General features: G+C 42.6%; 1 protein-coding gene across 1 annotated transcript; it reads right to left on the reverse strand.

Moving 5' to 3' along the window:
* Positions 1 to 310: 310 nt before the first annotated feature.
* Positions 311 to 2,332, reverse strand: LOC116384556 (piggyBac transposable element-derived protein 4-like). Its single transcript, XM_031849362.1, has one exon. The coding sequence runs from the start codon at positions 2,330 to 2,332 to the stop codon at positions 311 to 313; it is 2,022 nt and encodes a 673-aa protein (XP_031705222.1).
* Positions 2,333 to 16,844: the final 14,512 nt, after the last annotated feature.

Raw genomic sequence — 16,844 nt, forward strand, 5'->3', positions numbered from 1 at the left:
TATAAAATCCTTCTCATTATTTTAAACGTATAAAAAAGTGACACAAGGCAATTCTGTCAGTGTTACAGAAGGCAAGTTGCCAAAACATTCTATACTAATTCAAATAATCTACAGTTTCTCCATTTACTTTCTCTATTATACGTGCAATAATACTTCTATCCTAAAACTAGTTCTACATAACGTCTGTGACTATATTGTGCACTTGTAGTGGTAACCTTTGGAATTACAAATTCTTTTACTGTTTAAAAAAATCCCTTGACACAAGTTGTTTGATTACAGAAAGGATATAAAAACAAAAAGCAGTTCAATGTTATTTATGAAACTCAGAGAAGCACCCTCCCCTGCATAGGTGGACATTGCATATCTTGCAGCCGAAAACACTTTCATGACGCAGTCCCTTGTTGGTGCAGTTCCTGCAGCGGCGAGAGCGCTCCGACATGCGCTCCAGGCGGTGTCCGTACTCTATGGGTGAATCTGCGTGTCTCTTGCGTGCGGCCCGCTCCATGCCCCTTGCCCCCTGGTAGTCTCCAATCAGCTGCTGCGCCAGGCGCACCCGGAAGTGGCGCTGAGTGAACTGCTTGCCGTTGAAGCCCGCTGGCGGCGTGCCCCCTCTGCTCTCCCTCAGGATGATGTAGGCGTTGACGATGCACAGATTGACGTAGAACCACAGGAAGTAGCGCCACCACTTCTTGCATGGCCTGCCAACCTGGTAGCACTCTCTCAGCTGGTCACACAGGTCAACACCCCTCATGTTCTCCTGGTACAACAGCAGGGGCAGAGGTCGAGGTACACCGAAAGACAAACCTGAGCAGTTCATGCCGTCGCTCTCACCCTCCCCGTCTGCCTCCAGCTGCTGCCGACCCGGACTGATGCCCACAATCCCAGGAGCAGAGTTGGTGGAGAGGCAGCTGACCACCTTGACATCCCGTGTCACAGTGGCAACCAGGTTGCCCCGTTGACACTGGTAGAACTCACCCTGTGACAGCTTTCCGACATTGCGGGGGCGCAGGACCTCTGGGTAACCTTTGCGCCCCGGCTGGGTGGGCCCGCAGGCGTACAGTCCATCCCTCAGCAGCCGCTGGAGGAGGGGCACTGACGTGAAGAAGCTGTCCATGAAGAGATGGTGGTGCTGACGCTCCAGGCCACGCACTAGGGAGGTCACTACCCTGTAGCCCAGGGAGGCAGCTGCCTCGTCTTCACCGGGCTTGCCTACGTAGATCGTGGCCCGGTGGCAGTAGCCAGTGCGCGAGTCACACAGCATCCACACTGTCAGCCCTTTCCTCAGGGGCTTGGAGGGCATGTACTGCGTGGGGGAGAAACGTCCCTTCATGACAACGGCACACTTGTCTACGGTCAAACAGCGGTTGGGTGTGTACGCGTCCCACATGGTGTTCTCCACCACATCAAGGAGAGGCCTGATTTTGAAGAGGGCGTCATACCCACGCTCTCCACGCACAGGCTCAGTTTCACGGTCACACAGCTGGAGATACTGGGTGAGCTTTTCAAAGCGCCTGGCTGTCATTGTTTTTTTAAAGCCTGCGTTGCCTATGAAAATGTCACTGGCCCAGTACATGCCAGTGTCTGGAAGCTGATTGATGCCCATGAGAATGTTCAAACCCAGATAAGCTTCCATCTCCCTGACATCAGTGGGGTGCCAGTGGGGGTCTGATTTTCCACTCCTCCTTTGCCGATAGAGGGCGTATTTGTTTGTTTGTTCTACCATGTGTTCAAAAAGAGAATCTGGGAAGAGTATCCGGAAATAGTCACGGGTGTCAGCATCGTCCCCCAGCGAGTGCTGAGGGCCGCTGACAGCGGAGAATGGTTCGATTGAAATTACCTGATCAGGTTCACCCCAGAAGTCGGCAGAAGTGCAGTCCTCGTCCGAGTCATCTTCAAAGCTGAAAAAACTCCTGCGCTCCTCCTCCTCCAAATCGGAGAAATCAATATCCGAATCGTTTGAGGTGGTATCAGAGCAGTTAGTGGAGGTAGAATAATAACAGTCCTCTGCGTACTCCTCCTCGTCGTGCTCGATCCCATTACTGCCAGTGACCAAAATTATGTTGCAGCCTCCTCCCGCGATGAAGCTGGCCGCGTCTGCAGTCTCCGCCGCGGCTGCTGTGCTCGTGAATCCATTCTCCCCCTCGCCGTCCTCCTCCTCCCGCACTTCGTCTTCCTCGTCCGAGTCTGGCTTTCTGTAAGGAATTTCGAACCACTTCACATCGGCCGAAAGATTAAGCGGAGAGTCTTGGCTGTCGCACACCGTGGTACTTTCTGTGTCCGCGCTAGTTTCCAAAATAGTAAAAAGCTCTCTCCCTTTTCTTGCCGTCGCCATGTCGGGGTATTAAAGTGCCCCTGCATGAGTCTTTTTATGTATATTTTTTCAACATGGAAAAATAATCGCACAAACCGGTCATCCGAAATGAACTGATGTGCACTTAACGGAAGCCTCTTCTCAAAAACTTGCTGTTCGTGGACCTATGCGGCGTTTATAAGCTTGATTCTCATTGTTTCCGCTCCTGGTTTTTTCTGGGCTTTGTAGCGCAGTGTGGCCGCAGACGTCAGAAGCTGCATGCATGTCCTGCTTTGTAGGGCGTTTTGCGACTGCAGCTGGTGGGGTTGCTAGTTCGCTCGGCTGGCAGATGGCCGCTTGCTGTTCTAATGCCCGCTGGCATTCACCACTATCAATAATCTGGATACCCATCTCTGAGGCCGTGGAGATACAGAAACCACTGCGTAAAATCCAAACATCCAAATCATATGCTGTCAATCAGCTGTCTAACCCACTAACAGTTGGAAGTGTGGAAACTTTCTAATAGCTCCTGTAGGCTACACAGCTCACCAACTGGAGCCCCAAATGGGATCGTTTCGCCCAGACCTCTGTTGTTTTAAAGTGTATAAAGGCATTTGTGTATGCATCCTAAATAAGGAAATGCAACATGATTCAAATGCAATGATGGATGTTTCCACATCACACAGGACTCCTTATTCACCCGTTTGCTCAACAGACTACACACTGCACTCAGGCAGAGAAGCAGCTTGTTCATTCATAAACATGCTTCTTCCCTCTGACAGGTTCCTACATGAATCTGAAGCCCTATAGGCTATTGTGGAATTAGGGACCTCCCTCTATTTTATGAATGTGGGCAGATACTCTTGTGTTTTACTCCAGGGCTGAGGATGAAGAGCTTCCCCTGATGAGAGTGATTGATCCTCTGCCCGGGCATTTTAATGGTCATTTTCTGTGTAAATACGTACACCAAAAAGCCCATTACACTATGCACATTTCAATACAACAATTCAGTTCTGCTTATGACCTGTAGTCATACCTGTTTTTAATAATTGACAGCAGTGGTCTCCCTCAGGTGTAACCCCCTGTGATGAACAGAGGGAGCTCTAGCCTTTATGATGAGTGGGTTGTCCTCTTCAAATACTGATCCAGGGTGTTTCCGATATTCTCCCACCACCATAATGTTATTGTACAATGAGGTGTATTTTGTCTGTTGATTGATGCAGAATTTTTAACCACACATAAAGCGCATATTCAATCACTTGCATTAGAAGCGGGGCAGGAAAACGTAAAACAAGACATTTGGGTTTGACCTCAAAATAACAAAACTCTGGTCGTGGATTCCTTGCTCACTTGGGAGGAGACTGGTTAAGTCATGTCTTCACTTAATGGGGGATGGGCTGCAGGAAGGGTCCTTCCCAAATTCTTTTAGCTGTGGCCTGAGTCTACATGGCTGACTGAGCACTGGGTTGCTGCCCCTGGGCCCTGCAGCAGAGGCACAATTTATGTGTCCTTCCTCACTAGCTTATTGCACAGATTCTTGTTGTCTCAGTGGTATCATATTGCCTGCCTGAGCTACAGGCCTCACTGCTGTTTGTATCTGCAGAGAAGGCACTGGAGCTGTACAAGCAGCATACACTGGGAACCAGTATGTTGGAAAACAGTGGAAAATAAGGGAGGCTGTGGACCTCCGATATCCAGCCCAAAAATAGAAGTAAGGGAAAAAAAATCTCACTCCAGCGTTTCCAGGCCCCTGGAGCAGAGCAGTACTGCAGCAGACCCCTCAGAGACTCTCGCGGTGGGGTGGAGAGACACCGACCAATGGCGGCTCAGGCGTTCAGTGTGTGCGTATCCATGTGAGTGTGTGTGTGCGGCTAACTCAGCTCCTCCACAGCTCAGATCCTTCTCTCATGGATGAGTTCAGAGATGGTTTCTGTGTGTGTGTGTGTGTGTGTGTGTGTGTGTGTGTGTGTGTGCAGCATGTGAGCAAATGGTGCAACCACTGCAGCCCCTGCTGAAGACAGAATAACCCTTCGCTCATCTTTGTCATTCCCTGACACAGTGTACGCTGTGCTTATGTGTTTATGTGTGTGTGTGTGTGTGTGTGAGGCTTATTAATAGTGATCTCTTCTGCCTATGGCATCTTTAGTCTTAGCTGATGTGATTGGAATTGAGAAAGCAAATCACAAGCAATGTAGTGGGTTTGCTAGTAACATCGACTCGTTTAAACAGAAGGCTGATCATAATCTGTCACATAACTGGTCAAACTGACTCTGACAATAGAGTATTTTCTAAGTAAAATATGTGTTTTTGGGACAACCATGACATGAATTTCTTACATTTAGAGAACAGCATTACCTGCCCAAATTATCAACATGATACTGTAGTACTGACCTTGAAAAACACTCACCTGGTTGCCCCCTCCCTTTAGGCAACAATGTCACACTGCCCTCTGGTGGTAGTTGGAGTGAATTAACTATTCATCAGCACTTCGGCAAAATTGGAGTAAAGAAGGAAAGTGTTTCAAGGTGTGTTTTATTCTCATTGTCAAAGTGTAAGTCTGATACTTTGGTATATTCAATGACAACAAAGAAGACAATTATTTAGATAATCTATGCCGTAAAGCAAAGATGCTGTACTTACATAACAATGTAGATGCTGTAAAAATGTAGTGTGTACAGAGGCCACCAATCTGCTCACCAGTGTTCTTGTTCGTTAGTATTAATCATACTAATATCCCAAAATGATCATAATGGCAATGAACAGTCATAGCACAATAATAGAGAACAGACTGTTTGTTCAAAGGCAATCAGGCCTTCTTCAGTGTTTATCTGCTGCATGTTAAAACAAAAAAAGAAACAAATGCGAAAGGTAAACAACCAAATAACATCTGTACTCTGTATTAGATATGAAGAAATACTTTGGTGGTCGGCAACAGGTTATGTTATGCTACAGAGCAAATATGTATTCACCCATAACCACTAGATGGAGATATAACACAGAATACAGAGGAGGACGGAAGAGTCTTCACTCTACTGAATGTTATGTTTTATGCTTTTTATGTGCACACAGTTCTCTTAACAGAGCAGTGGATTCAAAAGCTTTAATCAAAGTGTATCTCTCCGCCTCTCACACACCAACCTGACTTGACTATTGGTTGTCAGACCACATGCTCCTTATAATGCCTGGAGTGCTGGGCCAGGACCAACAGACCTTGTCGGTGAGACTCTGGTCTTGGCACACGATCAGGGCCTCTGCTGGTTCTTGTCTAGGCCAAATTAAACATGTGACGTAGCGTAATTTTACAGTGATTCCTACATTTATCTTTTCAATCATCCCAATTTTCATGTGTTTATCATTGTGAAGAATGAAAGTATTCAAGACAACAAAGTTAAACATGCTCCAGTTTGAACTGCTCATGCTCAGCAGATGTCTGTCTTCGCTGACGTTACCCTCCGTTAATGAAGGTTAGAAAGGCGGTTTAAAGCCTTAAATATTAATAGAGGAATTGTAATGTTTTTAAAGATACTTGAGACCATTTTGCGTGGTGTCATTTAATCGATACTTATCGTATCAATACGACAGAAAATGAAGAGCCTGCAGACTTCAGTGAGGGAAACTGTTCAATGTGAACTTCCCAGCTGATAATTATTGGTTTATGAGTTATGAAATATTGTCCGTTGAGATGTCTCCCTCGAACTGTTTCCCTATGCAGGAAACTTGTAACGCCCCAAGTTCCAAGAAGTGCTGTGTTACTCAGGGAATCACATTTTGCCATCTACCTCTTGCTCAGCACAGTTGTTGTTGTTGTTGTTGTCATGTGACATAAAACCCAGGGACAGATTTCCACAATGACGCATCAAAGACCACAAAATACGCACATTTGGGGATTGTGCAAAAGTGTTTTGTCTGCAGCATACAGAGAATGACTGGAATCCTTTTCAGACGGTAATAAACAAATACAACAGTTGTCTTAAAGAATGTGTCACTAAACCTCTAACATAGTATGTCCGTAATTCACACCATCCTTTGATCCATGGGAAACTGTGCGTAACTGGTTTGTATGTATCATTGGATCATCCCCTACAGTTTAATGTGCTGCTGTGATTTTATTATTAACAATAAATCATCCGTCGGAGTCTCCCTGATTACAAAAAACTGTTTACATGTTGCCTTTAATTACTTCCAAATGGCCTGGATGGGAAAAATATCAACAAATGGATTGTGGGTGTTGCGCCCAGTTATTTATGAGTACTATAAGTAACAACCAATGCCTTAATTTTGCTGGCAGATGTTGGCAACTCACATGGAAGATCCACAGTGTGTTGCACTAACATGCCACCCAAGGATCATTCACAGTAGTTATTTTACAACACTTCGAAACAACACAAAAACAAAAGCTATAAGAAGTGTCTGTAAGAGCAACGGCCTGATTCTTAATAGAGTTATGATTTGTCCTGTGCCTAAACTCCACAGGTCCATTGGATGGATTCCCTCTTGCAGCTCCTGTATTTCAGCATCGAGTGTGGACACGTGCAGTGCTTCATCAACAGACCTACACTCACTTAAATCTTGAACATGATACCTGGGAAATATACTTCCCACAAACTTCTAAGGTAGCACATTCATGACGAATTAATTTTTAACCACTGAGCCCACAAGATACAATCAATATGCTGTGAGTCATACTGTAGTTTAAAATCTGTTGAGAGCAGTCATTCCTTTTGATATTTGAAATGCTGCCTCTTGCCAAAATCTGACTTGTGGGAGCTTAACTGCACCCATAAGATTCTGCAACAGGCATGGCTTGGCACTGTACTGACAGGAACAAGTTGATCCACAGCTATTCAAAATACTGTAAGATATGAGATTTTCCTTTAATCAAATAGTCCTTTCTCTTGAAGACCATTACACTCACAGTTGCATCTTTGTTGTGTTTCAATGTTTTGCTCTGCTAGTTTACCAGACTGGATTTGCCAATGCCTAATTACATGATCTATGATGGGAAGCAAAACGCTTCATGCACATCCCACTGTCAAAGACAGTTATTGTTTGCAAATCTCTCTTTGTGTCTTTCTTCTTCCTCTTCAGAGTAAATCAATGGATTCTGTAGTCCTGTTAATACTGCCCCCTCATGTTAGAGCAGTGGAGGGAGGAAGTGACCACATATGGACCTTGTTACCATCCCTTGATGCACACTCCAGGTCATAGAACAAAGGTATGTGTGGGGTGGTGCATGTGTGTGAGAGGGACACTCTACAAATGTCTTTAATCTTGTTGCGCAACTTCTACCACTCTTCTGAAGTATCTTTTTTCTAGGTACTTACCACTGTAATTGGTTCCTCCAATTGGTTCTGGCCAATATTTTGAAGATGAAGAGAACCTGTCCTTTAAATGGAAATGACTAACCGACTTGTGATACTGAACCTAAACATACTCTCGACTTCAGCAAACAAAAAAGAAAAGGTAAACATTTCAAAGTGTTTGGGTTGAACACAGACTATTTCCTGAGCTCTCTATAAACCATATAGGTGACTATTTTCACCAGTTATCATGAGTGCAAGGTTTCTAGTGTGAGCAGTTAGGAGAGTGAATAAAACATCTATATGTGGAACTGTTTGTTTCAAGCTGTCAAGCAACACTCCACAATATGGGAGTCTTTCATGTAGGTTATTCAAACTTGGCTTTTTCAAGTTATGTCCATGAAGTTACATTGCGGGTTGATGGGTTATGAAGTAGTTGATCTTTTACCATTTTTTAGTTTTTTTTCCCTACAACGCGCAGTTGCTATCTAAAACTAGAGACAAAGCGAAGCGAGGTGTCTTAGTCTTTCAACATATATGACTGAAGTAAAGACACGTATTTGTTCTCTTACTGTTGCTGTTGTGGCATCACAGCGGAGAGCAGAGAAGTTACTACGAGACATCATCTCCCTCTCTCTGCCTGAGTCATGTCTGAGACAGCAGGAGGGAACAGAGGAACCATTGTAGCACTCTCAGTTCCCACATCTGAAAAACTTGTCTCGTCTGGTCAAAAAATATTTTTCTCTCTTCAGTTGAGCACATGCAGTATTAGCTAAATGATATTCTTAAACAATAACAGCACAGACACGGATGGTGAAGGGCTCTTTGTGAACTGACATCCTTTCTGGCAATAACAAAATGTTGAGCATAAGTGGAGGATAGCAACATGTATCTGAAAGACCACATTGACCCGCTGAGATCAACAATTTTGTGGAGGATTTTCCTCCTCTCTCAGCAATTAGAACCTCTTTTTCATCACTACATCACATACCAGTCACACCCACAGACAGAAAACAATTTATGTTGGTGAGAAGATTCAACAGAGCAATTTGAATCGCAGTGGGGAAATAAGTTGTTAACAGTGTGGGACTGGACTATATCTCTTACACCAGGTCACCAAAGATGTATCATAAAGTCTCCAAAGAAGGGATTTATCTGTGGTCCAACAGTAACATTGGACATCCTAAATGTGTCTCAATAATATAGCTTAGCTTGAGATTGTAATGTGCATGCCAGCTTGAATATACTGTATATCTGTGATAGATTTGATAGATTTGAACCTTTTACTTGAGTCACTGAGTTTGTTTTGGGAGTGAAGAGAGGTCAGTCTGCATTGTCGGAAAGAAAATGAATAACAAGTAAATGCAGTCTACGTTTCGGCTGATTACTCATCCTCTTGCTTGTGTGACCTGACAGACATGTGTTGACGAGATTCATTTTCTGGATAAAGTCTTGCAACATTTAATATACATCTACTTTCAAGTGCAAGTGTTGAGTCATTGAGGCGACTTATTGTTTGCCTCCCTTCAAGCTCTGTGTGCTCCATCAGACATTTCCAGATAGGACAACCCCCCACAATGAGCCCATGTGATGAGAGAGACGGACAAAGGTGCCATCTTAACCCTCTAAGGTTCGGACTTTAGCTATAACACTGAAACTTGTCCAAGTTATCATTAGCGATGGAAGCTATAAACTATGGCTTTCTCGCCATTATTACATTCAGTATACGAGCAGGAAGGAGAACTATCAAAACTTGGATGTTAATTTGAACCACAATGCTTTATTTGTTGAGGTGGCTCAAGATCTTTGGTGTTCGATGAAGACTACTGGCCATTTTCAACCAATTACTCCCAGGAACTATACTCAGGGTCTTTTGCACCTTTCTGTTTGCATCTCCATCACACATCTTTTATCAGTATTACCAGTACAGCCTGTCAAGAGACATTCTGATGTTAGTTTTGCCCTAAAGCCAGTGGAAGAGTTGGACTCATTGGTACATATATAAACATGCTGATTGAACTTTGGTTTAAATAACTGAAAATATTTGATCTTAAGAAAAAGAAGACACACCACTTATTGAGTAGGATAATTGTGCCCCTCTATCACCATGGTATTCATTCTTCAACAGAAAACAAACTGCCTCAGTAAAACAGGACGGCTGTTACTCAACAGAGAGGTTTGTTATTTTCATTGCACTGTACAGAGTCCTGTGTTCAGCAGAGTGTGAGTCTGTTTGTGTCAACGTCACTGTTTTGATGCATCACTGCTGTTTCCATCATTCAGCCAAAGAACACTTACTACAATGTGAAAAGGCTAATAAATAAAATCAAGTCAAACACTTGTAGACTAATTAGACACATTTATTTTCTGTCTTATGAAGATGTTTACTCCCTAAATCTCTGCATTGTGGGAAGTCTCTGATATAAGTGATTATTCATGTTATTATTTCACAATTTGAGGTTACACCCACTAGCGTGGCTCTCAGATGGGCATCTGACAGAGTTTCCAAACTAATGATTTCAGGCTACTTGGCATGTTTACTTTGGTCAGATGTGCCTCTCCACAGCTCTGTGAGTAGCACTGCTGTCATACCTGTTACTGTGCCAGGGCGCGCCTGGTGATGTCTACAACTGTGGCTGGGTACACTATGCATTAGTCCGTCCAACACCAACTATAAGACTGTACTGCCTCTTCTTTTGTGGAAACCAGTAAAACAGATACAAGTCATTTAAAGTTAGAGCAGACTGAGAAAGAGACATGTCCCTGCAGAGAGGATCATAGACTAATTCAGTTATGGTTGTGTGGGGGAGTTGTGATAAATCAAAGATGTTTACAGAGACTCTTATTATGGAACAGGAAAAAAAAGCTATAATTGCACTGCACATATGATATTGAACTGCCTTCCATATTGCACTGTGCAAACTTGCAAAATGACCATAATCCATTGCCACACTGGATATAATACTGTACAGCCTTTAGACAGAACAAGTGTTGCAGTTTAATAGTGGAAAAAGAATGGCCACATGACTGTGATGATGAACTGTGACATGAGATCTTGCCAGCTATCAAATAGAGGCAAAATGCTGTAAAGGTAGTTTAAAAATACTAATCAGATGTACTGACTACCACAAACTTCTATTGCAGACATAGGGGGAGAAAGCCCGCCAAAACAATAGGATGTTTCACGTCTCCTGAATGAGCCTTTTCTTTTCCCTATCAATATCTGAGTTTATATGATTTCATTTTCCAGGAAAAGGGTGCTGTGTGATCAATCAGATGGATTCAAGCATGATTTGATGCATGTGTAAAAATCATTGGCTACAATATCCATGCTTTTCACTATTAGGACATTATGTGTCTTTGTTTGTGCTTTGGAACAATGAGGATTGTTGGACTGAAGGCTTGATGAAGCAGTCTGCTGTCAGGACATCAGAGTTTCTTTGTTGTTTCGCCTGGCCTGGCTCTCTGTCCCCATTTCCAGCTCCTTCTCACTTCCCCCAAGCTACGCACACTCTGGACCTGCAATCCTTTAGCCATCCACCAGATGCCCTCAGTCCTGCTCTCCTGACGTCCCCGCCCACCTACAAACCTGTTGCAATTTCCCTCATCAGCTCTGCTTGGCCTTCCCTGTCCACCTCCTCACCTGCATCTAATTCACTCGTCAGTCACACTCCACATATACCGCTTCACCTCTCTTTACTCTCTGTCAAATCATTATCATCGCTATGCAGGGTCTTGGTATGTTCCTGCTACCTGTCTAGCTGACACAGTGTCATGTGGACTCTTGAATAGGTGTTTGGAAAAGAAAATCACTGAATTCATCCTGATGATTCTTCATCTGTCTGCATTTGGGTCCAGAGCATGTTTCCCTGCATTGCCGTTCGTGACATCTGGAAGAGGAGAGTCCTTCACAAAAGAGCTGTGTTGTTGTATTTGATCTCAACGTGCTCACTATTGTCAGGTATGACAAGTGCAAGCTGTTACTGTGTTGTTCCTTCAACTGCACGGTTCCATGGCAGACCTGAGAGATGAAGTAGAGAAGTGCTCATGTCTGGAAACCAGCCTGCTGGACTCGGGTGGCCATCTGATCGGAGTGTTTCCAAAGTGGAAACACTCCTTGGTCTTCCTGGAAGTGATAGAACAACTTAAAACTCTAGAAAACACCTCCCACTACAGACTAAAATGTGGAATCCTTACATGGCAAACACTAATGCAATTTAGAATAGCTTTGATAATGATACACAGAATAATCACAATGTCACAAAAGACACCTGCAAGGCTGAAAATTCTAAATTTCTAAATCTGAGGGCTCAGATTTAAAGAAAACAGATTTTCATCTTCATTTATTCTTCTATTTGTCTTAATCCAGTCAGTAAGCACCATAGGACATACTATTTATAAGTACGTCATTGCAAACACAAGAATCCACATTAAAATTAGCTCTGTTTTAGACTAGGAGTCACACAAAGGCCAAAACCGATTTTGAGGTTTGGAAAACACCTTCATTGCCAAATAGTACACATCATCAGATCATGGGAAGATAAAACAATGACTAAAACCTAGTTGTGCTCATCAAAGAGTGAATGAGAAATGGTGACTGTGTCCACAGACAAAAACTTGTACAAACACAATGTTTAGTGACATTGATTGAGGTGTCATTGATGCCATTTGACAGCCAGAGCACACTAGAACATCCAATGCCAAATTGTCAGATGAGGACTATAAAGCTTTGTCTCATTCATTCCTAGGCAAGAAGTCAAATTTCAATGCATCTACGTTTTTTACTCAGGGTCATCATTAATCACAGTATCTCCATTCATCCATTCGGCTTTGTGGAACTGCCTTGTTACGCAGACACAACTCCTGCTTTGGGCTAATGAGCATGAAGGGAGATGTCCTCTGATAAAACTGCAAATGCCACCTTCAAAGGAGACATGCAGTGCTCCAGCTTTCGTGGCCACAGGGAGCTGTCTGCAAGGACTAAGTTTAACATTTTCTCATGTTACCATACAATTTCTGGTAAAAGATTACATGTGGAAGGAGTTAGAGCGACCAAGAAGGCCTGGCTCCAAGGTCCAAACTATCCAGTAAGCCTTGCCGACACAGACTTGCCCTATACAGGGAGGATATTGGTGTCTTTCAGCTGGCAACATTATTCTTGTCGTTTGTTCCCTCAAAGGCTGAGAAACAAAGGTTTCATTTTTCTAATGAGGAAGTGCGGACAGAACAAAGGCTTTACCGAAGGAATGTGATGTCAAGCATTTTTAATCTACCATACTGTGGCCTTAGTAACCCTCTATGTCTAAAGAGGAGTTTGGGGTTGTGGCTGAAATCAGAAGCAGCCAGAGGAGAGGACTTGACCCTCCTAGGTATCGGTAAACTAAGAAGCCACAAGCTTCTAACTAAATAAATAACCAAGCGGCAAAATATGGGGTCATTGAGGTTGGCATACTGAGATACACCAGTGGTATAATAAGAACTAATACACTCTATTCATCTATTTTTCTCTCTTCTTTTCCTGTCTCCTTGTCATTATTTCTCTATCTTTCATACCCTCCAACAACAAAAAAGTGTAGTAATTCAATCAGGCTCTTGTGATCATTTAAAGAGTCAAGGTCTGTTTGGACACTAAGGTCTGCTTAGTGGGAGATATAGAGACTTTACTAGCCTGATTGTCTTTGAAGTCCTCAAAGCGGCTACAAGAAACTATCCTGCCTGATCAAAGGAGGAAAGAGACTACTGGAAAATAAATGAGAGAAATTATAATAATGTGCTCTTCTGCTGGAGCTGTACGGATGGTGATGTACACAGCATGAATTAATTTACATGCGAGTAATTGTGGATATTATTGTAATTTATAGTGTAGAGCTGCAAGTAAGGAACATTGCAATGTCCAATTATCTGTGGGAGGGAAATTTGCAAATGCAGTGAGCCGTTCACGAGCATTTAATATAAATGTCCTTATCGATCATTTGGGAAACACTTTCCATCATCATGAAGAAATAAAAAAAGAATCATCTGGAAATCAAACTGAATGAACTCAGTATTGTACCAATCAGTGAGGTCGACATGGCTCCTGACTATTTGCATCAATCACATGCGTCTCTTTACGACATTGCTGACAGTAATTATTCATGTAAATTAATGACGCATGAAACACCGCACTGTAGATGAGGTGTTTTGGATTAGACGTCTACATTTCATGCCACCTCATGCGGTCACATGTTTGGCTGGTCCTTTAATCCCTTCAAAATGAAAGGTAAGAGGGTTCATGGGCTGGAAGCAATGTCCCTTTGGCTTGAAAACCTGCATTTGGCGCCTAACATCAGTGTCCATATGTTTTTCGCCCAGTAGACGGCCCACATGAACTGAACTAGATGCTAACATCAACAGTCGGTAAATCAATTAAGTTTCTGAGATAAAAAGTAGAACTGTAAAAGTCACTCTGTACACACTGCAACCAGAGACTGTCAAACATTCGATTCAGCCAAAATATACATGCACTCAATGATTTTCAAACACCTCAGTGGGAAATGTAATAAAATGTGGACAAAAGACCTATAAGGTCACACCACTGTCACATCCTGGAAACCCTGAGCATGCAGGTATGCAGCATATACATATATATATATATTACATACAATATATAAGAAGGAAGGATTGATGACAACAACAACAACAGCAGCAGCAATAAAAACAATAAAATCTAGAGATGTGAAATGGAATGGAACTTGCCCAACAATGCCTCATGAACAAAAAGGAGGCAGTGTCTTTCCTTTCAATCACTGAGAGAAAACCATCCCACATTTTGGTATAGTTCACATATACTGTACATACGAGTATGCCGGCAGGTCGTACTGCTGTTCCTACAAGGTCAACAAAATGTACCACATAGTTTTACTTGGTTGTCTGCAAAGGTCCTATGGCGGGCATTGGTGTGATACATCGCATTGGATAATTGTTGTGCAATTCATAAGTCGCAACCACAGAAAGCTTTGAACAAATGCCAAGTTTTCATATTATATTTATTCACTTACTGTAACTGTTTTAATTGTACTGTCTGGAAATGTTATTTTCCTAAATGGTGGTCTAAATGCAGTTTCAAACCCTTCTTCACAGGGTCAGGAATACAGTTCTGGTGGATGGAATATTGACTTATTTAATAATAATGTAATAATGACATGTAGTACTGAAGTTTGACAAACTGAGAAGAAAATGGTCTATTATCTTAGCCATGTGGCCTCCAGTCTGATTCTGATCAGCCAACTCAAACATAGAAATCAGAACACGCATCAATTCCCTTCTGAAACAACAGGAACAGTCCAAATGTTATTGTAGGCGTCCAGTAACTAAGTCACCGCCAGATATTCTTTGTCATTGCAACTGTGCCCACATATTAAGGCAGATTAGAATCATCAATCATTTTGATTCAAAAAGTTAAAAAAATAAAAATTTAGTCAGTTTCACTTTTTCCTCAAAAGGCCCGAAGGCCCAGGAGTCTGCCGTTTCCAACCATCTGTTTACTTTCTTAATATTTTGTAGGATAATTCTTTCACTACAAATGACTCAACGTTGTTCTCATATGGTCGTTAATGGTTGGATGTAAACGGGACTGATGATAACAGCTGGGATCATCAGCTGGAGTAAGTGACTTCAGTTCTTCCATAAAGTGTTCCTTTCATCATCACCCGATACATCAGCTTGGTTCATTGGCCCAGTGATGCCCCTCCAGCCCAGCAGTATCTCTGCTTCCCAAGATAGAAGCAGATGACTGAGGGCTTCCTGCTCCTCTGTCTCCCGTATCTGCGTCACTGCCTGATAATCCAGACTTTACCGGCAGCCTTCACTTGATGCTTTATCTCAACCCGGGAGTGCCAAAACAGATGCACACCAATATGGGATGCATGTTCCCTAACAAGGGACTGTGTGTGGGGGTGTTGGGATATGGACACTCATCAGTGATCAGAGTATCAAAGGTGAGCGTGTCAACAAGTCTCCTCCTTTATTTTAATCTGTACCAAACAGACAAGAGAAGTGTGTGTCGGGTTGTATTCACCCGCTATGGCTAAGTGTTTACCCTCTTTGAGAGATTTTCCTTTCAATTACACGATAAATCCATAATGTAAATGTCGCATTTCCGATTTGATAATTTCTAATTTTGTGGCTGACAATATTTATCCAATCAGTTGCTTAGTTCTGCTGTTCTTTCATGGGAATAATATAATCTCACAGTGTTGCCTGTGGCATTTGGAATAATGCCACACTTTCTGGAATTCTGCTTTTATGCTGCAACGGTTGTCAAAAGTTAAAAGATGAAATAAAGAGGATTTGTCATCCAAATTGGCAATTACCCATTCATGGATAACCTCCTCAGTCTCCGGAATTTGTCAAACACTTGAATCCATTACATCAAAGTCTTCTTCCCTGAATGTCAACCCTGCTTTCAATTCTAATGCAGCGTACACTACTACATATCTGGAAGTAAATAATAGACATCAAACAATGTGAAGTTGTGGTACAATCAGCTCACAGTTCCCTGCAGAAAACCCTGCGACGATGAGTGCTGACTGCGAGGTTATAAAAGAGGTTATCGCTAACTCTTCACCGTCAATCTCACTTCATCATGAGGACTTCACTTCAGATGGGACCCAAAGCAGCAACACTTAGTGTTCTCTTAACCAAGAAACATTTTGTCCAATGTTTCATGTCAGGTATGCAAAATCTAGTCCTTAAAGAGAGAAGATTGACAGTTTTACAAGTTATCAACTTGTATTTTGCATGTTTGTAGGCATCATCACAGCAGACATCAAAAATGACAAAAATCAGCCTTCTCAAACCAGATTTCGAAAAAGATTCTTTAATAAATAGCAGCAAACTGACTGACTTTAAAAACATCAGTAGCTGTTTTGAGGCAAATATGCAGGACACCCAGCCATCTGGAGAGCTGTTCAACCGTTTTGTTTGCTGTGGAACATCACCATCTCTAGATACAACAAAGAAGGTGCGTGGAGGATTTAAAGTCACACCTCGATGTAGCTCAGTTTCCAAATACAAGCCTCCACGTGAATCGCATGACAGTTATGAACAGTTATGAAGGTCCTTTTTGTGGAGAATTTCAAACTGGTTGATGCAATTGTGACCAACATGTTGGGGAAAAAACATCAGCTTGAAATATTTGGACAAACTGTATCATTTTGATCCCACCAAGAATGTGACTTCTGTCTTTTAAACTAAATGGCAGACAACAGAAAGCC

This window comes from Anarrhichthys ocellatus, unplaced genomic scaffold (assembly GCF_004355925.1).
Source record: "Anarrhichthys ocellatus isolate YVR2014 unplaced genomic scaffold, GSC_Weel_1.0 scaffold9, whole genome shotgun sequence".
NCBI classification, from domain to species: Eukaryota; Metazoa; Chordata; class Actinopteri; order Perciformes; family Anarhichadidae; genus Anarrhichthys; species Anarrhichthys ocellatus.

What these genes read in the sequence shown, in the direction of transcription:
- LOC116384556 (XM_031849362.1), bottom strand. Translation starts at nt 2,332, where the DNA reads ATGGCGACGGCAAGAAAAGGGAGAGAGCTTTTTACTATTTTGGAAACT.